This window comes from Pelecanus crispus, chromosome 4 (genome assembly GCF_030463565.1).
Source record: "Pelecanus crispus isolate bPelCri1 chromosome 4, bPelCri1.pri, whole genome shotgun sequence".
NCBI lineage: Eukaryota > Metazoa > Chordata > Aves > Pelecaniformes > Pelecanidae > Pelecanus > Pelecanus crispus.
This window is the reverse complement of record NC_134646.1, coordinates 77,727,325-77,754,445: the sequence shown is the minus strand read 5'-3', so window position 1 is coordinate 77,754,445 and position 27,121 is coordinate 77,727,325. Positions and strand designations below refer to the sequence as shown.

Sequence of the window (27,121 nt, the reverse complement as noted above, 5' to 3'; positions counted from 1 at the left end):
AACACAATCTCTGGACAAACATGCAAGCTTTGCTGCAGATTTTATACGGATATTTTAAAATTCTACATCTGGGAGCTTAATACAGCAAGGCAGCCACCACTTGAGCACAACTTTTATTCAAGCAACAGGGTATATATTAGAATTCTAGATCTGTACACATCCCTGCAGAGACAGTACTTAATTTCAGTTACTAATCATAAGGAGTGTCAAACATGACATAAATACTTAGAACATTGTGGTTTACGATACTGTTTACTGGCAATTTTCAAGGTAGATAGAATACATCATTTAAACTTCTCTTTTATAGTAAAACTCATGCCTCAGTAGTCTACTTAGTAGAATATTCATTCTCTTGAGATTATCAGAGTTGTTGTCCACTAAAGCCAAGCACAGATGAAGAGATAGGTAGGTAAGTAGGAAGGTAGGCAGGGTTTTTTTACCTTGAACAACAAAATTGACAGCCTGCCTCTCTGCTTGAGTACGTAGTTTGTAATCCTGTGCATTGATATTAGCCAGTGGTCTTTTACGTCCCATTATGGAAACCACGTAACCTTGTAGGATTTAAATAGAAATTAGTATTCTTAGAGTGATTAAAATTAAATTCCAAAAATTATTTTTTAAGATAATACAGATTTTTGCAATTATATGCTGCCTAAGTCAATTTAATACTTTGCCCTCTGAAAATAGTCACAGTTTCTCTTATTTAAACCTTAAATGCTTATTGTATTTTTGGTCTAAGAATTATTTCATTCAGAGAATTGGTACATGCTATACAAGGAAAACTTCTGTTCATTAAAGCTGTATTTTCATTAGGAATGTCTACTGATATGCCAGCAAACTCTCTCTGTGGGAGATTAAACTATAAATACCTAGCAGAATTAGCTATCTATTAGCAGCCATAATTAGAGCTTCCCATGCAATGAATAGTTTACTTGGGAATAGCAAAGAAAAATCAATTTGTAGAGTAATTAAATCATTAATGAATATTTCCCAAAATTATCAAATAGTTTTTGGGAAAAACCCCAAAGTTATAACTTTTTTTTCCATTTTCTTTATGTGGTATTTTCTTGTCCCTTTCACAGCCAAACTTCCTTAACTCTAGTGTGATGGGGTTTTTTTAGTTTAAAAGAAACACATGAAAACACAGTTAAAGCTTTATGTTAGGCCTAATGACGTATTTTGCCAAAACAACTATTTTGGAGGGCAAGTGAGAGGAGTCAAGAAAGGAAGAGAGATGTGAGGATCCTCTTGTCAAAATAACACACACAAAACCTTATCTCAGCTTATCTTCAAAACTAAACTTCTTTGATTATTTTAAGAAAAATGAAAAATCATCCTTGTTAAAAATTTATCTTTACAAAGTCTTTTGTTATACTTCTGATCACCTTGGCTATCCATGAATTGTCATTAGATATCATGGAAATTCAGACTGCCACACAGTTTCACCTCCCCTTTGGCAGCCAAGATATGCAAGCACATGTGGTAAGGAGACCTCTTCGAACACAAAGTTATGACCTTACTATGGACAACACATACCCAGACTTATGTGCAGAGGATGAAGATGGTTCTGCTGAATTAATACAGCTTTCTGCAAATTAGTATATTTCGAGGAGTGCTGATACCAAAAGTATCAGTTTTGGAACAGAAGCTGAATTATCTGGAGGTTAGGCTATTCTTTGGCAAACCAGTCTTCCCAATTTAACTAAGATTTTCCATGAAGAATGGTATCTAAAGATGGAATTCTTGAAACATTGGATTCTCTGGGAAAAATAGATTTACTGTAATACCCTTTTTCCTGTGTGGCGTGTCTCCACAACAGATCACCCTTGCAATACTCATAGCTGATTACCATCCCCAAACAAATACCATCTTTCATTATAATAGTGGCAAAGTATGCTTCTGTGGTGAAAGATTAATCTGCAAATACATATTTGAATGAAGTCCTAATGTAGTCCTTTTAATACGTTGATAATTTCATCAAAAAACAACAATATAATAACATATATATTAATACACTAACAAAAATAGCTTCATCACAAATTAATATTATTTGTATGCTTATCAGATCTACATGGAGTATCAGACATCCATAACACCTAAATAATGAGTCAAGTGGGTGCTATTCAACCCTTGAACTGCAGATAAGTAAAGAAAAGTTATCTTATAATGAGCTCACTAGGTTGGAATGTTTTTGTTGGAAAGCTGGAATCCCTGCTGCAATTTTTTTTTGAGATTGTACAACCAAAACAGATTGTTCGTCTAACATTAGTGGTTAAAACAATGGTTGATAGATGGGAGTGAGAGGAGGAGTAAGTACTAATTAGACAAGTGTGTTTTGATGACAATCAAGGACAGTAGCTATGACACTCTTGTCTACTAAACTCACAAACCTGATTCTTTATCATAGAGTAGGAGTACTATAATTTTCATGACTAGAAGTCAGTTATATGTTCCTATCACAACACTCACCCATACAATGATGAGTAATACTATATTGCAAATTTACTATTTATTGCTACAAAATGTCTTGGTACAGTATACTGTACTAAGAAAGAAAGAAATCCATTTTGACAGTTCTGCTAATAAGCTTGTAAAAGAAAATATTTCAAGCAGCTATATTTTCTCTCCTTAAATTACTGCGCTCCTAGGATTCACTAAATATAAATGAATATGTAGACTAACAACAAATTTGATGCAAGAAGAGTTTGCAGCTGCTGGCTCCAAGAAGCACTCTGTACACACCTGCCATCACAGGTACCACCTAAACTTCAAGAACATAAATTCTGACTGATACAAAGAAAAAATATGTTAAAAAAAACCCCAGCTCTGTAAATGGGCTCTTTGACTAAATGGCTGAACTTCCATGGTCCAGCAGCCATGTAGCATATTTATTAAGTAAAAGATTCCTTGGGCTTTTTTGTGTTAGAGTACATTGTATGTCAAAATGATGCAGTGTAACTTGACATTATGTAGGGTTCACTCTGAGAACAGACTTCTTATTCTGTTAGCATCTTTCTGAGAAAAGGCAGACAGGTTTAACCAGCTCCTCTTAGGGTTAACAGAGAAAAAAAGCTGATTCACCAAGAAATTATATTCAATCTTTTTTCTTGTCCTATAACTACCTGAATTTTGGTCCAGATGAATCTTTGTGTTCACCACTGTCACACAGTGCTGAGCAGTAAACAAAAATATGCTTACAGACTTTGGATTACCTTTATTTCGGCATTGTTCAATGGTTTTCTTTGTAAATTCATGTACTTTCTTGTATTTTTGCATAAAACTCTCTATAAATTGACTGGCTTGAAGAGGAGTAATTCCCAGGCTGTCAGCAAGACGTTCTTTACCTGGTGGTAAAGAAATTATCTTTATTATGCAATAAAACAGAACAGAAATCCACCACATAAAATAGCACTGTTACATTAACAATTAGTGGAATTACTTAGACTTTACTTATCTCTGTGAAAGAGGATGGATCTGATATACTACAGTCATATTTCAACAAAGCAAATGTTTAACTTTGAACTTGAATGTTTTACTGAAGTTACTTGATTAAGAATATACTTAAGAAGTATATAAGTAGTATGTAATTAAGAAATTCCTAGTTATAATGTGGTTGAAATCTCTTTTGTTCACAGAATAACTTTGTTGCTTTAAGTATCATTTTACTAGTTCAGTGTCAAAATCTGCAAACTTTGAGGAGCAGATAAAGAAATCAATTTTAAATAAAACACAAATGTGAATGAAGATCTAAAAAAGGATGGAGATGTGGATGGTTGAATTTAGCTAGAAGTTTTAGATTTGGTGCAAAGTCACAGAAAAACTTAACTGCTGAAGCAATCAGACCAAGTAGCCTGATTTTAGAAAGGCAGTTAGGAGTGTGAGTCCCACGGATTTCAAACAGTCTTAGGCTCCTCAATGTCTGTAAAAATCTGGCTCCAAGTTGTGAGAGAAAAGGGTTGGAAAAGAAAAAACAGAAGTGAAAAGTGTTTCAACAGAGAGAGCAAGGAATAATAGCTTTTGGATAGGATATAGATGCACAATATATATTATGTTGAATCTAAAAGAATTTATAAGATAAGGTGGAAAAAAGCTGAAGACAGTTTTCCAAAGTGTAAAAATAAAAAACTAAGAGTTACAGTTTAAACACATTTATAAACCAAACACTTCCAGTAAAAATAAAACATACATCAACATTAGTCATATGAGGTTTGAAAGACAGATATATTTATGTCAGCTGCACAGCAACACAAAACCAGCACTGTGTCTGCAAATAACATAAGCTGAGAGGCGACATCTCAAGGCACCGAAGGCATAGAATAGTTATTGTCACAGTAATACTGCCAAGAAAAATTATCTAGCATTTTGAAAGAGGAAGATTTCAGCCACCTAAATGCCATCAGTCAGACTGATGTGTATTTCAGAACAATTCCGTAGCATTTTGTTCTCAGTCATGCCAGGATCTGCACTGAGCTGCAGGAACACCAGTCTGGACAAGGTGCTAGAAGAAGAAATTCACAAGACATCCAGGATGACTCTTGCTGAGCTATTATAGGCCTGTACTTTTATTTGACATCTAATTAATTTGGGTATTCTTCCTGGGTCAGCAAATGACAAATCTATCTGCTAAAGCGCATATTGTTAACAGCTAGGAGACTGCTGTGGCTTCCTTAGAGAACCGTAACATCTAAGTTTGTCCATGTTATCCATCTAAAGAACTACTGATATACAGAACAAAGTATTGCATAAAATAGTAGGAAAATTAAGCCACAATATCAGTAAGAAAGTCTGAAAGGTTCCAGGGAAATGCAGTTCCTGGGAAGCAAAAAGAGGGGAATGTACAGCCACGTAATTGTGTTAGCTCATGTTCCACAACGCAGCAGCATAGGCCATGCAAAGCAATGCTCAGGAGTGGACTAAAGCTTCTCTGAGCACTCTCCTTGAGTTATCTGGGCCAGGGAAATTGTCAGCAGCAGCCTATGAGTTTTAGCGTTCTCCATTCTGTAATACCATCTTTCAAAACTGAAAATATCATTAGTTTCTCTGCTTTTCATTTAAACGTCTTGACATCCCTCTGTGCAATTCAGGGCTTGAACATACTGCCATTGAATGGAATGAATTCCTTATTTTACAGATGTTTAAGTTGTCTGTGCTTTATTTTTACAAGATGACTGAGGGAGAAGCAGGTGAATTGAATTGCTCCAAACCAAGCAAGAGACAGTAATACTGTCATCCCTCTCAATATTTGGTATATTTGTTGAAGTACCAACTCCTAGACATAATGAGTGTCTTCCTTCTTTAATACACTATTTTCTATCCTTCTGGATTATAGAAAAGACCTTGAAAATATGAACCAAGTGTAACCCCAAGCTCAGAAAACAAAATGAAAAAAAGATTACTATTTACTACAGGAAAGATTTTCATTAACTCCTGTAAGCATAACACAGGCAGGCAACTCAGGGAATGCTTCTGTATTTTTCAATCCCAAAAGGACTGAAGTAACTAAGTATTATTCACACTCTCCAGTTGTATCAAAATGTCTCCTTAATGAAAAGTTAGCCATCTTTTGAAGGGAGACAAACTGTGGGTGGAATTCAGTCCATCAATTTCAGGTATCTAACAATTATTTTTTGTTAGCCCAGTTTGCATCTAAATACTTTAATGATATCATTCCATGTTATGTCTTAATTAGGATCTGATCACACTGCTAATGAACAGAGGGATCTTATTATCTTTCAGGTGCTTCAACTGCCCTCATTTGAGAGAGGGGGAGGCAAAACTCTGTTACAGAGCAAGTGAGGGAGCGCCAATACTCTGCTTTGTCTAATCACCTAAGTCCTCTATAGCACGAGTAGGCAGACATGGGCTCTACTGAGGGAGGCTCTAGCCACAGTAACTGAGGGGGCTCCACTGACTATATACAGAACTACAAGGCATTCAACCGGTAGCCGTTCAGTCTAATTAAGTCAGGTATCTGCCTGTTCCACCCAGAGTGAAGGCAACAGATAGGAAACATGTAGCATCTGCATGGACTAAGGGGCAGGGGTCCTAATGCTTGCTCTAGGTAAAATAATCTACTGATGAAAACATTCAGGCTGGAAATGGGAGATTTGATTCCAGTCTCAGCATGGGAAGGTCTGAATCTACATTACAGGGGGCTAGTGCTGGACTTTTTTAATACAGATTTTAAACATAGATGTTTAAAATGCAATACCGCTTAATGTAAAAATGCACATGTGTGTGCATCTATATCCTTATACATGTGTACGTAATCCACACACACCCCTATATATAAAATAGATATTCTGGAGAGCTGAAATTGAAGTGTTTTTCTCCCCTTCCCAGCTGAATGCCCTAAAGAATAAATTGAATGCCCTTGGCCAGCTCTGCCGTTGGTTCAAGGACTATTGATGACTCACTGCAAGATGGTTTAGAAAGCGTTCTCACCCAGGAACCCAAGATGTAGTTTTAAGTTATTCCAAGTTAAATAAAGCCTGCAACCTAGGGCTCTCATTTCCTAAATGAGTTTTCCAAGTACTCATCTTCTGTAGAGCTTTTGGATTTCTCCAGAAGACCTACATAAAGTTTAGTCAGCTGTTCACTAAAACAAATTCACAAGAGCTTGTAGGCTGATGATACATATGCATCTGTCTTCCCAGAAAAGGCAATTCTAAGCATATATGAAGCAGAAGGAGAGTTGGGCATCATTTAAGATATAGTAGGCAGTTTTGGAAAGTATGCAGAATGTCTCAACTTATCTAGGACCTGGGCATGACTTTGGCAGAATGGGTAGCAGTTTGGATTTTTGTAGGTTTTATGCAGTTCTGAAGAAATGGCAGCAAACTTTAAGATCTAAAGTAAGGAAATACTTTTTTACTGTGAGGCTGACTGAGCACTGGCACAGGTTGCCCAGGGAGGTTGTGGAGTCTCCATCCTTGAAGACGTTCAAAAGCCGTCTGGACACAGTCCTGGGCAACCGGCTCTAGATGTCCCTGCTTGAGCAGGGGGGCTGGATCTGATGACCTCCAGAGGTCCCTTCCAAACTCAGCCATTCTGTGATTCTATAAATGTATTTTGAGACAATACTGGAGTTCTTTTCATGTCATTGCAGTTATTCTCATCTCTGCCTATATACTGATAGAATGCAAAATCCACTCACAATTAAACTCATTTTAGATACAGACAAATGCTTCAGTTACATCAGCAGCAAAAAATTACAAGATCAGAGTGATCTTTGTATATGTCAATGTGGCTGTATTAGTTTGATAATTTTGATACTGGGTAGATCATTTAATAACCCTTGATAAAAATAAAAATGTAATATTCTGACAAACTTTTATTCACCTTTAGAAATTCAGTCTACTTATATAAATTATGTATAAAGTATGAAAGTACTGTATCTGGGTTTTTTTTTTTTTTCTAAAAATGCTTACCTGCTCCATAAACCACTGAGTAAACTATACGCTTTGCTTGCTCTCTATCACCATGTTTCACTTGTTCACTTGGAATCCCCTTCCTAAACAAACAAAAATCATACATTTCCAGTTAAAACTAATTAAAGTTGTTATCCCCACAGAAAATGTATTTAAAGTCAATAACCATTTAGTAACTACAGACTTGTAAGTTATGAAAAGAAGCACTTAAGGGCTTTTGTCTTTGGCCAAGAATGCACAACTTCTTTACAAATTTTGGTGGTGATAGCCCATAGTAAATGAAACTGTTTTAATCTGCATCTTCTCCTTTTCTTTTTAACCAAATTCTTGGCTAGGAAAAGTCCTACTACTATATTATTAGTTCTTTAGGCTGAAAAGGATTCAATATTGACCCATGAGAAAAATTAAACCTTTCCAGCAACAGCATTTCTTCGAGATGTGACATATATAGACACTCAAAGCATAAGTCTGACCTAAAGCTTATGTAAACAAAGGTTATATCAGGGCTTCACTAATAGGAATATCCAACCTTTTATCTAGGATAATGATTGATAACAGCAGGCACTGAATGTCTGCATATGTCTTACAGAGCTCCACAACAGAGATACTTCATAAAACAGCAGCACTGGCTGTTTCTTAACTACAGAGTGTAGCTAGTTTACTCCCAACAAAGTATCATCCTTCTGTGTTCCAATTCACTCACCAACTGATGTAAACAGTCCTACAAAAGGGCTAGCGGATTTAGCAATTTGCAAAAAAAAAGCTAGGACTCTGCAATCATCAAGTACGCACCACCACCTATGCTTTTCTTTATGCAAACATAGCTTCAGAAAGAATGCTGACATTGTTGACAATTGACAACACTGAAAGATATTGATAATCTGGTTAAATGGAAGCGCATTGGGGAAAATCTCGATCATCTACTCACACTCTGAAAACAAATACCTACACAAATTGTATTTGGAACATAGAGATGAATTGCTATCAGAGATACTTGACGACATATGCACAATTTGTGAGTAAGTCTCCTTATGAGTCTGTTCATGATGATTTGTTTGCATTTTTAAAAGCAAAGTTTGCTATGCTTTGTTTTTTCCACAAAAGATGCTTTGCTGTGACAGTTTTGGCTGATAAGGTTTGAGAAAATGGCATATTTCTGTGTATCTTCTTGAAGAAGAGTCTTTCACCATTATTATGATATTGAAGCACCTAGAAAATCAGCAGAGCCACAAATTTTTGCTTGCTTGGCCCATACACTGATTTTAGCAAAGCCTATGCATAGTGCTGGTATAATTTGGCACTCTGAATGATAAACAGGTAGACCTTGAGTGTAATCAGGTTTAAGTAAGTCCTTATGGCAGTACAGATTTGTTTGAAGAGGAAAAATAAAATTTAATGCGATTTCAAAACTTCATTGGGCAAAGAGTCTTTGGTTTTGTAGAAGCTCACATTGTTGCTTTGAATGCTACTAATTGCTCAAAGACAAAATGGACTTGTCACTGCTCATTTTAGGATGAGAAACATGAAGAACTGGATAATCTAATACGTAGTGTTTACCATCTGTAATGAAGATTATTCTCACTTAAGTCGATCAGTCTGGTAGTTGGAGACTTATAATTTGCTGCCTTAGTTATGACAGGTCAAAACTTCATGGCTCTTTTGAAGAAAGTATGTTGAGATTCCCAAATGCACCTGAATAAGAGGACAAAGTGGCAATTGGAGCTAATAAGTGCAGAATTAGGAAACTAGGCATCATTAAGGATTTCCTGAAGCAACCTCTGGCAGAAAGTCTGCAGGAATTTCCTGAAGAACCTGGCAGAAAGCTACATACACACTTGAGAAAGCATCTATCCAGAACCAGGAGGGAAAGTAGAATCTGATAAGTGAGTAGATCTTACTTGGGAACCTTTCTGAGATGAAGAACCAAGACTGAAGAATGCTGAAATCAGGGAACAATACAAAATCTAATACTGCTTTCCTAATACTGCATAAGTTGAACTGGATGCCTGGAGAAGGCAAGAGATAGGAGTACAGCAACAGAGTTTACCTGCAGATTTACTTAAGTCTGAGGCTAGAGACAACTAAGAGCCAAGGGGTCAGCAGGGGGTGACCATGTTAGCTGCTCACTTCTCTGAAAAAGAAGAGACCTAATAGAAAGAACACAGTGGTAAGAAGTCATGGAAATCTGTACAGGAACATACATATCAAATCACGGTACTGAGGAAGACACAACACGAGAGTCTTTCTGGGAGGGACTGCTGGTTCTAGAGAAGCTTTAACAGTGAAAGAAGACACTAGAACTTGATTATGTGCACAGCAAGACCCACTGCTAGGATTTTAAGGATAATTTTGCATTATCAAGCTTCAGTTTGAAAGGGCTGACTGGGAAAAACAGAAATAGACTTACTGCTGTAATCATGATAGGCAGTGTCAGGAGGAGGATCCTGTGTTTCCATTGTAAGCAATCACAATAAAACCTTGCCTAACACGGTTATCAGTGCAGATGTACATACATCATGTGATCATGGCAATCACAACAGTCACTTAGCATTTTCTGATCTTTGGTTAGTCATGAAATACATGAGAAGCAATTAAAATTTCAGAGCTTTATGTCAAATATTTCTTTTAATATAACGCTAAAAACAAAATGGTCAGTCAACACCTCCTAGTGTGTCAGAGTGGGAAATGTGAGCACTTGGCAGAGAGGCATTACATCTAGCACTCTGTATATTTGTAAATTTATGTACCACATTCAAGAATCCAGAATAATAAAGTCTGAAATTGCCATATAAATCACAGGTGCTTGAGCAAACAGAAGTCATTAATCAAAACTATTCCTTTTTTTTTCTATTAATGAAATTGTTCTTTTCTATTTCTATTGACAATGATTGGTTTCTACCTAGGATGCTTGATTCCTTCTCTAATACAGAAGAGCATTCCTGCAGTTTGAGATGAAGACTATTTATTCTTTTGAATAACAAAATGGGGGGTGGGGCAGGCGATTTCTCAGAAATGCAGCAGCCACGTTAGAAATTCCCAGTGGGCTTTCTTCTTCAGCCTGTTTCCTCTACAAACAAATTTATATTTGTGGTAATTAATTTGTTTTAATGGGTACTGTGAGAACCTATTTAAAGTTAAAACTTCTATTTTGGCTTTGGATTCATCATGGAATACTGTGATATTGAAAAGGAGACTTTGTTATCTTCTTACTTGTGTAAGAAATTTTTAAGCTACAATCACTAAGAAAGCTATCTAATGCATGAAAATACCCAGGGCTGAATTGTGGTATGATGTAGAATAGATCTATAGTGGAGATGCATTGTTTTCAAATAAACTTGAATCTGAAAAAGGAAGCTGAATGGGCATACAAAAGCCTTATCTGCTGGGCCCAGACAGTGACATGGAGGCAGACTTCAGCTCACCCAGTACTGTATGTACATCTGGAGGAACAGGAAGAACATTAATGCAATGTAATAGAAACTGATGCAGGGGAAAAAGTTCAAGAAAAGAAAGAATTTGCTGCAGGTTTTGTTGCGGAAATAGCACAATTTCTGAAGTCCTGCAGGAAATATATATGCAGTTACTAGTTCTAGCATGAAACATATTTTTCCATTTTATGACATCCTTCTCATTACTCTCTCTCAAACACGCTATTTGTTCAAGTTTGTAATCAATATTACCATCATCTTCAAAAGCCTCCTGACTTGCCATCTCCAAATGTGCAGTATTTCACCTCCTACATTCCTGTCCTTGCCTGCATACTTGTCCCAGTCTATTTCCACATCTCTGATTTCTTTGTCCTTTACCTTTCTTCATTTAGTACTGCTTTGCAAGTACTTTGCTTTATAGTACTTTACTTGATACACATCTATTAGGTAGAATAAAGAATGGACTTCAGTGCTGGAAGACATGTTCAGGTTAACAGATCTCATTATTCTTGGAAGGAGTTAGCAGAGCTAAACAATCTGGAAAGGTCTGTGAGGACAGCAAAACAACTTACAGCTGAAAATTGTAGAAAATCTGACAAACATAGTGAGAGTAGAGATACACAAACTCTTTAAAAAGGTGGTTCTACTAAGAACTGGACTGTATGCCTAAAAGGGAATAGCTGCCTAATTCTTAGAGTAAAAAAAAAAAAAAAAAAAAAAAGGAGAAAAATTTTCTAGCAAAACAGTGAAGAAGGATAACATCAAATTATTAGTAAGAAACATACAGTGCAGATGTGAAACTTAAAACCAGGCATATGTAACTTATTACTTTTTCAGAGATAATATCTTGAATATTTTCTATAATTCACCCAAAATTCACTATATGTTTTCATATATTAATAGGGTCTAATGGACATCTCAAAGAGTTTCTGCTGAATTAAGTCTTAAGTCTTTAAAACATATGAATACCAAGTTTCTTTATAGCCAAGAAAAATATGGCAATCGTATCTGTAATTTAAAAAAAGCTTAACTATAAACTAGAATAACACATTTAATACAGAGTAGAGATCTGGATGAATTTATTTTTAACCTGTACAAAATATTAAAAAGAAAGAATTAACGCAAATTTTAATACACAGAAATAAGCACACACATCATAAAGTATATGAAACAAAAAATTCAAAGAGACCACAAGGCATAAAGTTTGAGCAATGCCAAAATAAAAGTTTGAGAACAGGTAGAAATGGAAGGAAATCAGCTTTAAAAGAATGCGATAAGACATTTCAGCATTTCTGGGAAATGTTGTATGCTGACGGAAGTCGTCTGTTTATGTACAGGAAAAGGCAGAACAAACTTCTCAAACACAATATCTGGCAGACATGCATTGCCTTGATCTACCTTACATTCCAGCCAAGCTAAGCTCAGTCATTAATAGCCACAAAGCTCTTGGCTGCATTCCTGCATCTGCCAATTAATCCAAGTCCTAGCTATGAGTTGTTGATGTGGGAAATGAGATGGAGTGCCATTAAATTCATTTTATACATGGTCATTAATGTCCAATAAATGAGTGACTGTATGAGTGAATACACATTCATTCATCTGACTGCTTTTACAGCTTTTTAAAATTTCATCAGTGAACTGTATAAATCTCATTTTTAACCACACGTTGCTATTTAATAGCAGATGAGAGTTGTAAGTTTGTGCCTGGAACTTTGTGTTGGCATATGAAACTGGTACAGACAGTTCATGTAATTAGTGACAACTGCAAGCTTTAGAAAAGCTCAGTTTTACAGTGGCATCGCCACTGGATAGATCATGTAGGACATAAATTCTGAAAGCTTACTTTTTCAATTACATTGGCCTTTTATACCTAAGGCAAGCAGAATATATACCACAATGTATGTGAGCATCCTAAACATAGGGAAAAGATTGGCTACACATAACCTAGTCTGCTCACTGTTAATGCAATGCACAAGAATAAGCAATTTTTTTGAAAGCTTCTATTCCATGACTAATGGAAAATGCTGACAAAGCTCAGGCTTTTGCTGTCTCAGACAATTTTTAAGGTAACATGCGAAAGTGCTCTTGGAACAACTTTTGCCTGGCTAATCTCTGTTAAAACATACAGAAAAAGAAGAGGTTAGGAAACAGTTTCCCTGAAGCCACTGTCATATCAAAACCGATCGCTACTTTTGCCTCATGTGTCATTCAAGAGCCAGGCATAAGGTACATGCAATTAGCCTATCTAGATATTTTTATCATACAGTTTTCAGTATGGTTTGATACAGAATGTCCAGTGAAAACCACATATATAACCACATATACTATATGCCTTCTATAACTGAGGCATTTACACAACTATGTTCTAAACAAAAAGTAGCTAAATTGTCTTCCTCATAAGAGCAGCATAGACACATCAGGATGAAAAATGAAACTTGTCTAGACTGCCCAGAAGAGTAGAAATAAAGTTAAGATACTTTTCTTAAAAAGGAAAGAAGCATCTACAAAGACTGAAATGCAGACTAACATCTTCTCAGAAGAGAAACAGGTGAAATAACAGAAAGACAGACATTTCTGATGTAACCTAAGTATATATTAAGTCATTTTTTCTTTCATTTCTTTATCTATGTCACTTCTAAACACTTCTCATGTCCGATTCAGATGTTATATCAAATGCTTGTATTCACATTTTTATTATAACCTAGTTTGCATAGTGAGATATAAGGTTACAGAATAACACAAAGAAACTCCTCACCCAAGGATATGCACCAATACATGAATCAACAAACTAGGGCACTGGGATATCTTAAGTAGTACAGCAGATTCCTCCCACCTCCTCCTCCTTATCTAAAAGGTAATACACAGGGTCCCCATTTTATGTATATTTATTCCCACCCTGGCATCGGGAGAGGCGGAGTTGTCTTCCAGTGGGCACTGCACATGTTGGAGAATCTCTGGCATGGATCTCCCATGTAAATATAGGGGTCATGTACTTAGACACAGAGGGGAGAGGGTCACAGCCTCCCTCAGGGAGTTTAAATTTGTGGTTTATTTAGTGTAGAGGTTTTCATGAAAGCTTTTAGTTGTGTTCAACTTCTTTGAATGAAAGACTACAGCACTGTCAGCTTGATGTCATCCTTCCTATACTACAGCCAGCTCTGCAACATTTTCATCATTGTGTGTCTCTTCCCTTTTTGTATGCTACCCTACCAAGCTGCATTTTAATTTGTTTTATATCTATTTAGCACCAGGAAAAGCTTTATAAACCCTACAAAACTCTGTTGCAAGACTCCAGAAGCACTTCAGGATTTTAAAAGTCCTTCCAGTGGCTAATCATAAAGTAATTTATTTTATCTGAGTAGCCTCTATAGTCCATTGCATCAAGATTTATTTCATTAGTCCTCAACCTTCTTTTAAAGAGCACGATATCTAGCTTTCATGTATTTTACAGAAGATAAAGGCATGTCTTTGCAGTTTGCTCTGTGGGCCAGAAGTCTTCTGTTGCTACATTTTAAAGTTGCAAGGAACCAGATAAAGGAATTGCAACAAGGTCATGTCATAAATTATAGGTATCATCAGCAACAATTTAAGATTCATTTGGGAGTAAAGTGATACATTATCTTTATTAAGATATTTACCTGCATGTTGATGTCCCAGATATTGGATATTGAAGAAATAAATCAGATAGCACTTATTTTCAGTGCTCCTGACAAAAAAGGTCACTTAGAGATTTTTCTTTAAAAATGCACAATTCTGGACACCTGTCAGTTAGAACAGAAAGTCCCTGACATCAATGAAGGTGCTTGAAAGAGCACACCCTACCCTGCAACCTTCACCTTTTCTCTCCTTCAGTCCTGCAGGAACAAAAAAAAGGGCTCTCTTCTCACATCCGTAGTGTCTCTTACATAGGGAATTACACAGACAAGTGATATTTATTTCTGAGTCATGTGATTGCTGAAGGAATTAATTAACTAGAGGTCATTCTTATTTTAGGGTCTTCAGGTCTATAAGTACAGAATAAAAGGAAGTCAGGGTAACTCCCAGCTTCAGGTGCCAGTGTGAACATCAACAGCGATGGGCACCATCACTGAAAGAAGAAATAAATGTAAACAGATTAAGGGGTCTATATAAACTGAGATGACAAAATTTGTCAGAGGCCATTTGTATAAAACAATGATGTCAGGGATCAAATGCAAATTAATGCTCTTAGCATTCTTTCTTCACTTATCACATCTATTTCTCAAGCTTTTCTGTAAGAGGTTTCAAATAGTTAAGAAGGAACAGAAGCCATTTTGGGAGATGATACAGGTAGCTGTAGCAGAGTATCAAATAATTACCCTTCTCGGACCTGTTCGAAGTCTCATAACTTTAAAGATATAGATGGCCCTTCAGAGCAGCTTTTAGACAAATATCAGAAAAACGAAACAGAAGGAAACAGAGTTCTTAATATATAATAAAAAAAAAGATGTAACTGCCATCTTGGATGTTACATGGAACACACACATGGAGCTATAATATTGTTATAACAAGGTACAGTTTGCTCAGGAAAAACAAGCAGAGGAAGAAGGGAGGAGATGTCACACTACATCAAACTGTATCTACATAGCTCAGAAAAAAAATAAGAAGCAGACTTTTAAATATCTTGGTAGGGCAATCAAAAGAGGAAGAAATCAGTCATGCTATATATGAGGGTCTTGAAAAAATGGGTTCTGCAGAGAGGGATGAGTTACTTCATATCCCATCTCTCAGTCCTCACTAAAAACACCTCTTGCAGCTTAAATTTCTATTTTGCCTATGATCACATTGAATTAAGGGCAAAAGTAAAAGTGAAGAATGAATTGCCTTTGTACTCTTGATTTCATCAAGATTTAGCTTGACACTAAAGTTAATTGAGTTAAATAAACAGAAACATTTTATTTAGCTCTGGAGTATGCTCATAAAACATAGCATTTTATCAAAGTCACTCTAGAAGGAGATGACTATTTGGAGACAGCTTTTAATACACAAGAAAGCCTCTGCTTGAAATTAGCAAAGTCAAATGTTATCAGACACCATGAAACAACTGAGGACTGTCCAACCTCCTCAGAGCTTGCTTTTTCACTAGTTTTTGTATTAGTTGTTGGTGGTGACAATTCCAAAATTCTATTTTTCATTTATTCTAGAATGCTAAGAAAACATTTAATGTGCAATAATAATAAGCTTCCAATCTCTCATAAAATTAAGCTGTCTGGTTAAACTTGTAGTTAACAACCTGGTTTATTTAAAGCTATGTTTAGCTCTTGTAAAAACAAAAGCCATTATGCTTCCTGAAGACTTTATTCCCTCTGCCTTATTATCTGCTAGTCTAAACAAATGTCACAGCTGCACTTCTCCAAGGGTCTGTAAACTACAAGGTGAAATTTCCATAAGCTGCCATACAGACAGGCTGTCAGAGTGCAAAGCAAGACAAGTGTTAAATTTCAATAATATCAACTATTGCAAGTGAGCTTTCAAAACAGATAGAAATTGCTTTGCTGCAAAAGTAAAACTGTTAAAATATTCCACACCAACACCCATGAGGCATTGAACTCAGAGCTTAAAATATTTTAAAACTCTGATTATGAGAAGACAAACTGAACATCCTCCCTTTTACTAAATTTCAGCATTTACAGTAGTTATTTTGGAGGGGGAGGGATGGGACAAGGGAGTAGAAAGGAGTAGGTGGAGAAAGCGATAGCTAATTAAGCCACTACATGAATGCTCTTTGAAAAAACCATACTGCAATAATTAAACAGCACAAGCCAAAGCCTAGATCCATCTCCTACATCTTAACAGAAAAGTTGAAACGTATATACATATATATATTTAAAAACTCATTTCTGGAGGCATTCCAAAGGCAAAACAAAAATTATTACAGCTATCATGCACATTATATTTGCAAATGCTACAATTTTCAAGTGTTTCCTGTCAGAATCTTTTGAGAAGTACCTTTTAGTACAATTCTTTTATTATGCAAAAGTGTAACCATTACTACAATCATTCATTAAGAAACAGACATATTTCACAAGTGATGTTTATTGAGAGGGGGATGAAAATCTCCATCTAGAATTAGTGCTTTTTGCCTAATGCAAACAAGCCTGATTTAAATAATGACACTCCTTCAGAACAATGATTTAATCTGTTAGCCTTACAGAAATTTAAGTAAAAGTAATGAACTTGACCATTAATGACATACCAGGCTAAATACTCCTAGGCCAAAACTGGAGACATAATCTGAGGATACAATTACAGCTGAATTCACAATGTTTTTGAGCAGATATAAGAGACTGCCTAATCCCAAAGTGAATATAATAATAGGACATAAAAGAGAAACAGAAATGCAATATACAGATATCTTAGAGCTTGTCTTCCAAGCTATTTCACAACAAACTCTTCTCTAACACAGCAGAGAGGAACAAAATTAGATAGCACCCTGACACCATTTCCCCCCTCCAGACTGTAGTAATGGTGAACCTGTCCCTACATGGGCTGCACAGCTTGAGAAATCAACCCTTTCACAGAGTCCAAAGAATAATAGAGACTATTGCTTTTCTGCAAGCTATTTTATTTGCAAATAAGAATTATTAAAGTACAGAATTCATGTATAAAGTAGAGGATGAGGACTCAGAAACAGAGAAAAGATGTAATAACTGATGATGGAACAAATAGGAAACAGTATGGTTTGGCTGTGGAAAGACAAATGTAATTTCAGGATGTGTCAAGTGAGATATTTCCAATGACAGGACAATATTAGTACTGCTGTATTGCTCTACAATATACTGGTGAAATTCAGTATATCAGTCTTCACTGGCAAGTGCTCAAGCCACACCACCCAAGTTGCAGAAGGCAAAGGCAGGGGCTAGGAGAATGAAGAACTGGACCATCTAAGGAACCTGAAGGTGCACAAGTCCATGGGACCTGATGAGATGCATCCACGGGTCCTGAGGGAACTGGCGGATGAAGTTGCTAAGCCACTATCCATCACCTTTGAGAAGCTGTGGCAGCCCAGTGAAGTTCTCACTGACTGGAAAAGGGGAAACATAACCCCCATTTTTAAAAAGGGAAAAAAGGAAGACCCGGGGAACTAAAGGCCAGTCAGTCTTACCTCTGTGCCTGGCAAGATCATGGAGCAGACCTCCTGGAAACTATGCTAAGGCACATGGAAAATGAGGAGGTGATTGGTGATAGCCAAACATGGCTTCACTAAGGGCAAATTGTGCCTGACAAATTTGATGGCCTTCTATGACACTTACCTGCCCCATTCTGTATGGGGCTATGAGCAACCTGATCTAGTGGAAGGCATCCCTGCCCATGGCAGGGGGGTTGGAACTAGATGATCTTGAAGGTCCCTTCCAACCCGAACCATTCTAGGATTCTATGATTTTAGCTGGGGTAGTTAACATAATTTGGTTACCACGTTCAAAAAACATGAATTTGGTGGTGGTAGGCTACCAGAATATTGAATAGAGAGAAAAAAAAAAATCAACCATGTGAAAAGAGACACTGACTATGTCAATATTAAGAAATTAAACCTGCCCATTAATATTCTGCAGCACAGGGGCTAACTGGAAAACACCACCACATATCCATACTTTAAAACTCTCTTACCATCCAAACATGGTGCTGCATCCAGCAGCCTGGTGGAAATAATCCCTGGCTGTTGCTAATTCAGGAACTATGTCCAGAAACTGTTTGTTTCAGAGCCACAACCATGATAGGGACCAATTTGCCAACCCAGATTTTGAGTGCCAGCAACCAGGAACATCCCTGGCACTAAATTTATTAGAATAAAGGTAGCCTCTCAAGTCATTATTTCTTTGTTTCATTCATCATTCTGCTCGCCCAGTTTCATGGCTGTTCCAAAATTATTTATGTTTCTGGACCATGATACAAGTATTCCTGAGACTGTGCTCTGGTGCAGAGATTTCAGAGCTAGCTAAAAAAAGCTAGCTTTGGTAACTAAAGCAGTTTAGTGGAACAGTCAGTCAGTGTCATAGAGGCTCATTTTCCACGCCAAGAAGAAATACAGATTAACGTACATGGAATTCCACATAGTCATAACTAGCTGCTCCTAATACTAGTTGATTAAGGTATTTTAATGACAAAAACCCTAAGAAATCTTGTCTTGTTTCCTTAAAGAAAGAGGGTTGAGAACACAGTTGATTGCCTTCCTGTATTTATACAAAAAGTATTTATACAAAGCAAACACTGGGGGGCGAGGAGAGCTAATAAAGCTAATGGACAACACTGGCAAGAATAATTTGGGTATATAAACTGCAGGAATAAATGTAAGGTAGAAAGTAAAGGGAGTTTTCTAGCCAGAATAGGAATTCAAAGGCTCTTCAATAGCATCATGTAGGTTAAAACTAGTTCTAAGTTGAGACCCTACCAATTCACGGAAGGGAGTTTATGACATCATCACCTGCAAAAATTTTATGATCAAAAAGGTCCTTCTAGTCTTATACTCCTGTGTTAAGACCAGGCATACTCTTCCCAAGCATAAAGCACTAATCAGCAGTGTGAGAGATTCTACCTTACTTTTGCTTAGAGCTTCTCTTCTGAATGCTTCTCTGTTTCTTAATAACTTCTGTCACCTTGTCAGCATCTTTTCCTACCACAAGAGACCACATCTATTCTCACAGGAATTCAAGGTTATACTATAGTATGTCATAGGTTTAAAAAATTTCACAAGAGCAATCCTAAGAAATCTGCAGTCATACAGCTGCAGGAACTGCAAGTGGTACAGGCTCACTCACAGCTCTTTTACCAAATAAGTTATTATTAAACACCAGATTCATAATGAGTATTATCTCCACAATTAGACCTTCTGCCACAGAACACCTGCCCCTGAATGTGACTTGATTTGGAAGAGCATGTCTTCCCATTCAAATTGAAATTGTGTCTCTCTCTGAACTGCATATATGAAACAAATTCTCAATTCCTCACTTATTATCAGTAATATTCTGAATAAAAAAAGGAAAGATAAAAGATACAAAATGAGAGATATTTTAGATATTGATCAGAATAGAAATGATACATAAACAATGAGATGATGGATAAGCACTAATAATTATTCAGTTAAAAATACTGCAAAAATTGTCCCTTCAGAATCTATTTCACAAAATAAAAATAAACAGAAGCCTTGAAACTAATTAAAAATGATAACACTACTACAAAGCCAGGTAATCCAATGATAATGAAAGAAATGTTATGTTAACCCTTAGTGAGACTCCTAGCAGGTAGCACTGAGTTTAGGACCTCCAGATTTACAGCCAGTCAATACTGGCTGAGTTACACAGCCAGACTTCAGAGCTGAAAGATCATAACCCAGTCATACAGTTCTAAATGAAGACTCCAGCAGGGATATTGAGTTACACTTATGTAACGGGACTGCCATATAATACATATGAAAACTTTTCTCCACTCTCTTCAAAGGCAGGATTCTAGAAGTAACCCTAAGCACTCCATGGTGAAGAGCAGGTATTTTTGTAATTTGTTTTAATACTGCAAAACACAGTTTCACGATCTTATATGTGCTTAATAGCATAGAATGTCTCTTCTTCATTGCAATTCCAAAACGCAAAGATTTCACTATTTCACAATGTATGAAGTGAAATGAATTAACCCAAACTCATTTTAGACTTGACATTAAGCTCATAAAAAGTGGAGAAATTAATCCAAGGGACTACATGTTCTAATATCTGATTAGAAGTATATGAAATAGCCTGGACTACCTAAAAAATCTTTAGACAAAGATGCAGTTCTAAGAGTCCTAAGCTGGTATATCTCATTATTTAGACAATGAGCAAAACAGAGATATCTAACCGGGGGAAAGGGAGCTGTGTAACCCTGTGACTGCATCTTGTAACCATGTGTCTGCTAATGGGGATGGGAGGAGAGCTAAAGCTCTTCCTGTCTCCTTGGTAGAAGTCCATCTGGATAAGCATGATTATTTCATTATTCCTTAATCACCTAACACACACCCAGGTGTCATCCCTTGATTAATAATGACTCTTTCAAAAGCTTGTTGATAATATTTTCATTAAATTAATACATACACACAAATATCCATATCTGTTTAAAAACCACTTAGCTACAAATCCGGTTTTCGCTTCTCAAAAATCTATCTCGTTCCTGATTTACTGGCCTTTGCTTTTGCTATTTAAGGGAGTAGGCAGCTTAACTGAATTCAATGTCTGCTATACCATACATTTATATGAAGTAACCTAAAAAAAAAAGACAGTGTTTTGCTGACGATGAATCTTTAATCTATTTGATAGAAAGAATGTATTTAAAACAAGGTTGTATAAAATGGGTATGGACAAGCGTATATATATTTAGTCAGCCCATTACCAAGCATTTGTGCATACTTGACCTTATCTTTTTCAAACAGACCCAGTACACTATCTTTTTGTATAATTCAGCCCATAAGGACTTATTTTGATTTAAGTCAAGAATATCCAAAATACCTCTGCTTATTTCCTGTGTTCTTCAGAACTCAGCAGGATATCAACAGATAGAGCTATTGTCAGGAAGTATCCTGAATTGCCAAGTGGCTAGAAAAACAAGAGTCCCTATTTTGCCATAGTTCCTGCTGGACCAACTGCCAGTGTGCAACAGTTTGGCTCACCTTGCCATTATTAGATATAATCAGTTCCTTGAGTCCCTGCTCAGCAGGTGGTAAAGAAATGAAATTTCCCCACTTCCTGGAGGAAGACAGTCTGCGAAGAATAAAACGAACCTTTCTGCACTGTGGGTTTTTTATTCAAATCTGACTGAACTTTTTTTTTTTAAAAAAAAAAAAAAGACTTTTGTTCTTCTGATATAGTAATCCCAAGTAGTTCTGTGCTTTGTTTCTCTCTAGGCTTTTTCTCGAGTAATTTCCAAAATTAGCATGTCTGTCTCTTACCAAAACAGTTCACAACAGATACTGCCATGATCCCACATACACATCAGCTGAGGAAAGATGGACTTTTATGTTCAGTACATTTTATAAACAGCCTGCAGCTCCCAAGATTACTGGAAATCAAGTGTTCAAGTTCCTCCAATTCTGGCAAGGATAGTGTAGGCTAAAGACTCTTCCATGTCTTAAAGTGTCAGCCAACCAAGCCCACACTATAAAAAGGAAAAGAAATGTTTTTCAAAATGATTAGTGGTAAAGAATTTATAAATCCCTTGGAATTCCACGATAGCTACACACTTCCTTATTTTAGATATTGACTGCCATTGCCACAAAGAAATAATGAGATATGTCTCTTATTCTGCAGCCATTTTTTTAAGTCTCTGAAATCCACACAGACTGAGGTGCGCAATTATTATGCCCAGTACTTACTAGAAGGTAAACTCAATACCTGGAAGAAGGACATGTATCCATGCTGTTCTCCATCACCACACAAAAGAAAGCACTAACAGCATGAATATGAGGAAGCAGATGACAGATGAGAGAGAAGGAAATATTTTGTGGTTTGGATTTTACAAAACTCAGATCTCAAAGTGAAACAGGAGCATCTAGACCACTATCAAATTCTCCAGCCTTCTTTCAAGCGTAACCTTTAGAGTAAGCATTGTAAACAACCATGATAAATTGTCCTTTCATTGGTATAATCAGAGTAAATATTAACCTTAAAGAGTATCCACTAATTACCTTGTTACTTTAATTCACCATCCGCAGTTAATGTGCACAGGTTAAATTATAGTTTAGAGGTAGAAATTAATAAAGAGAATGCCTGTTGTCACACTGGAATGGCAGCAGTTATCAGATTATTCAGGTAATTATCTTTTAATACACAATACATCTGCATATTGAACAGTATTAGAGATATTCCTCCACTACGTAGTACTACATAAGTATTTTTAATAGAGATTATTAAAATTTCTCTACTCCCTTATTCTTTAGATGCAGAATATAAGGAAAACTGATTGCATACATGCAAACTTTTTGTGTGTTCTCTGATTCATATACTACAATTTCCAAGCTGAAAAGAGTTACAGAGTACAAAAGCTAATATTTTAAGTCACAACTGTCCAACAGTCTTATCTATAAAGGGATTTTTCTGAGGCACAGACCAGCATAGATTTCATTACACTGGATCTACACTGGCTCAAGAGACAACCTATGACACAGAATATATGACAGAAAATGCCTAAATAATTTATCACTGCATGAAAAAGTTTGTGCACAGGGACAATTATCTTTCTGCTCTCACAGAAATTAAAATACACAGTTTATAGCAGTAATAGATTTATTCTTGCAATTAGATCATACTGTAAACAATTTACTAAAGACCCTTCTGAATTATTCCCCTTCTCAAATAGTAAATATTGCCTTCAGAAAACTTTTATCATGTTTTTTCCTAAATCGTATCTTCTCTCAAATAAACAAATCCAATTATTAAAACTTTACAATATCTGCTGAACAGAATCTCAGCTGCAACATGCAAAGTCTAACCTTGCTTTGTATTTTCCTGAGAGGAGAGAGATGTACAGTGGAACAAGATTTAAAAAGTTGAACTGAGGTCTCCAAGCACCTAGCTCTTATATAAAAGCTGGGCACCACAGCCACTTGAAAACAGTGAATACTGCTCACTTTTTTCAAAGAACACTACCTATCTAGCAGTTATCTTCAGGTATGGACTTTGGACCACTGTCCTTGTCATCCTGTTCCAGCTTTCTAAGAGGAGTTCAAATGCAAACTTCTGCAATTACAGTTTCTCATTAACTTCTCTTAGATGGCTATATGGTCAGCATATAGCCTTTTTCACCCTTTGAGATGCATACTTTGACACTGTACCCAGAGCTTGTCAACCTGATGTTGGGTTTTGTATTCTATTTCAGGTTCAGGAAACTAAAATACAGGAAGTAAATATAAGTTGCAGATATCAGAGATGTCTGTATTAAACATTGGAACACAGTGACAACATCTTCAAGATTAAAATGACTAAGCTAGTTCCAGAGCCATAAATAATATAGTTGCATTTGTATGGCAAGGCTGCCCTCAGGACCCTTGATGGAGGGTATCACTACGCTCTGCTAGGTGCAGCTGAACTCCCCACTACTAAGGATCTCTAGTTCTCTAAGGCAGATTCTAAAGAAGCAGGGCAAAGGACTTACCCAAATATTTTAAGTATAGCTTAATGCTCGAGTCATAGGAACTCTGAAGCAGTACTATCCCAATTCAAAAAAGCACACAGGCAGGAAAGTAGGCATCAGTCGGGTAGGATGAAATCACATATTTATGGTGTGTTTAAGTACTTAGCTAAATCAAGATACTTCTCCTGGATTCCGACCCAATATGTTCAATATGAGTATATACTATGACAGAGGAACAACAGCCTACTAAGAAGGGTGACAAATGAACAGTTTGAAAGAGATCAGTAGTCACTGCACCTCTAATTAAGAAAAATTGCAGACTGCCTAAAAGACTGTAAACTTATTTTTCAGCCTCTATCTTTGAAAGTGATTTTAAGATATGCACATCAACAGCATTTTAAACACAATTACTTATTTTTCATTTTTTTGTGTAAAAGCTAGATTAAAGAAGTGAGAGCAATTTCATTCTGAGCTTTCTTGTAACAATAACATAACAGCTTTGTTGTAACATAACAGCAGTTAGTAATCTCTTGGTTGGTCAGACAGCTGCCAAGACAGCTCTCATCATCTTCAGCACTGGGATGATGATTTGGCTTTCAAAGGATTCTAACTGTCATAGAACATCAAGACAATATAATACAAGATGATCTTGCAGGTAGCTGGAATCCATTATATCATGAATTTTCAAAAGTTTAGGCAAGCCTTGAAACTTTACTATGTGCTCAGTAGCAAATAGGTCATTAATGCAATGCACTTTTGGTATTCTTGTAATGGCAGGTGTTGACCTGTCATTTGAGGCTTACTCTTCATAGGCCTTAACACAGTAGTTGCTGTAAAATAATGCTGGTAATAGCATATGATGATCATTACAGACAGAATAGGGTAAGAGCAGGAATACTACTAAGCATATACAAGTGAACATTAGACTCTATTTATATCATCTTAGTTTCAGCTGGGGTAACTATGTTAGATGACCAGAAAATATACTGGATGTACAAGGCAGAGATGAGCTTGGACTTTTCACTGACAGAAACAGCCAATAGAAGCAAACCTACTGCGAAGTGGCCAGACACCATTTGTATTTTATTCCATTAATTCCATGGAATAAAATTCCATTAACTTTATTTCCATGTGAAAAAAGCACTTTAAAGATAAAACATGAGACAAGCATGACAAACTTGCAGTAAGTGACTAGTTAACACCAGCTTCTGAGAGTTTTATCTGAATAGCAATTTCAAGAAAGTTCTGTCAAACAAAACACACAATACTTAAAAAACTATCTAGAGCAAGCAGTATCTACAGTATCTACAGCACACAGTTGAGCATAGTGCAGGAAAGCCCAGACTGGTGGAGGCTGTGTTACTTAAATGATGATCTTGATGATGATGCTAAAGGTCTTTTCCAACCTAAATGATTCTATGATTCTGAAATGAGCTATCTCTGTAAGCTAGCCATCGGAGTACAAGATTACACCCTAGTCTTGCAGAGAGGATTGCCTCTCAGCTAGCTGTATTGGGTTGGGTATGGTGTTGCACATGACACTGAATTTTAGCATGTAAGTTATTACCTCCTTTCAGCCTTTTGCTGTAATGTATAGATGTAGTTTGGGTTGACACATACTTATGCATCTCTACACTACACTGTTGACCAGTGTGAAGATTCCATACAAATGATGTTTGACAGAAACACGGATCCAACAGCTTTTCCAAGAGAGACACGTCTCTAAGGCCCCAGAGATAGACTGAGTCATAGTAGAGCATGCCTAACCAAATTATGAAAGCTTTTATACATAAGAGATCTTAATTCAATCAGAAACTCATACAGCTAACCTCCTTGCAGAAACTGCCCACCATGTGTATTTGCTGCCAAATGCTATAAAAAGCCTGTAAAGTTTTTTCAAAAGGTTGGATTTCAGATAGAAGGCTTTAGCCTGAAGGACAGTTAAGGAATAGAGTACATTTCAGTGGAGAAGCCATGAAGCTTAGGGGGAAAAACAAAAGCAAATAAACTGGTATAAAACTGGCTGAACTCTGGGGTGTGGCTCAGATTTTTGTCCAATAATATATTCTTTACTATTTATGATTTAATATGCATTAGTCCAAGGATTTTAGATGCAGAAAACCTGCTAAAAGATACCAACTGACATGCATTCAGAAGCTGGAATGCTTTCAGACACTGACATTAACTTAATTTTTTTCTTCTGAGAGGGAAATTCAGAAACTAATTAATTCTTTACAGATCTCTTAAGAGAAAAAAAACTTTTTTGTCAAGGTTTTCGAATTGTCCAAAATGTGTTAGAAACGATTTACAAATAGCAACAACATGCAATTCCTTCACAGAATAAAACATTTGATATGCCACTTGGTATATCACTTGCACAGATTTTAAAGAATTAAGACCCAGAGAAAATCAGGAGACCCAGAGGAGATAAAAGGTTTGTTGTTTATTTTGCTCTTCCTTCTCACAACTGATTTTAATACCAACGGGGTGGAATCAACTACAATAAAGTCAATGAACTAATTCTTTGCCCTAAAGATTTTATTTATCAATAGTGGACAATGAGAGATGAATAAGTATCTGGAATGGGAAAGTATTTGTGAAGCTTGTGATTTTATGTGTTCTCTTTGGTGCTAAATAAACTAAGGACAAAATTCCAAAACCCAAGGTGAATTCACTAGGAACTGATCCAATAGGAGGAACTGAATTTGTCAGAACAAATACAGATGTCTGCAAGTGAGTTGGCCACCCCAGACCTACTTTGTTCTCAATGGTGAGAAGTCAACACTTTCAATATGCAATGATCTTATTACACAGGGGACATCAACAATAGGTCAAATGAATCTCTCCAGGTATAAAACCGATGTCCAAGGTTATATGAGATTAAACACACCTTTGTGTCTCTGTAATTAATAACAATCGTCTTATAGATTCAATAGAAAGTTGCTTCCAAGCATTAGCTTTCCTGAAGCTTAAAAGAAGAGTCAGCAGAATCATTACATAATGATTTTGTAGACACACCATGACACTTCTGTCTGATAAAAATATTTGCCTGTAATATTTCATTAAATTTCAAGTTACTGTGTAGCAACTATAAGAGGTTGATGGCTGCCAAGAGCTGTGAGGTTGTTGAATAGAATGGTATTTCTGGAGCCTTGC

At 36.4% G+C, this 27,121-nt stretch overlaps 1 protein-coding gene across 1 annotated transcript in view; it reads right to left on the bottom strand.

The window, feature by feature from the left end:
* Positions 1 to 27,121, bottom strand: part of POLN (DNA polymerase nu) — a 102,478-nt gene that overhangs the window by 26,592 nt on the left and 48,765 nt on the right. The window contains exons 18-20 of the mRNA XM_075709796.1: positions 7,431 to 7,513; positions 3,213 to 3,344; positions 441 to 551 (exon numbers count right to left, since the gene is read on the bottom strand). Coding sequence (XP_075565911.1) covers positions 441 to 551; positions 3,213 to 3,344; positions 7,431 to 7,513 — 326 coding nt within the window. The remainder of the gene's footprint in view (positions 1 to 440; positions 552 to 3,212; positions 3,345 to 7,430; positions 7,514 to 27,121) is intronic.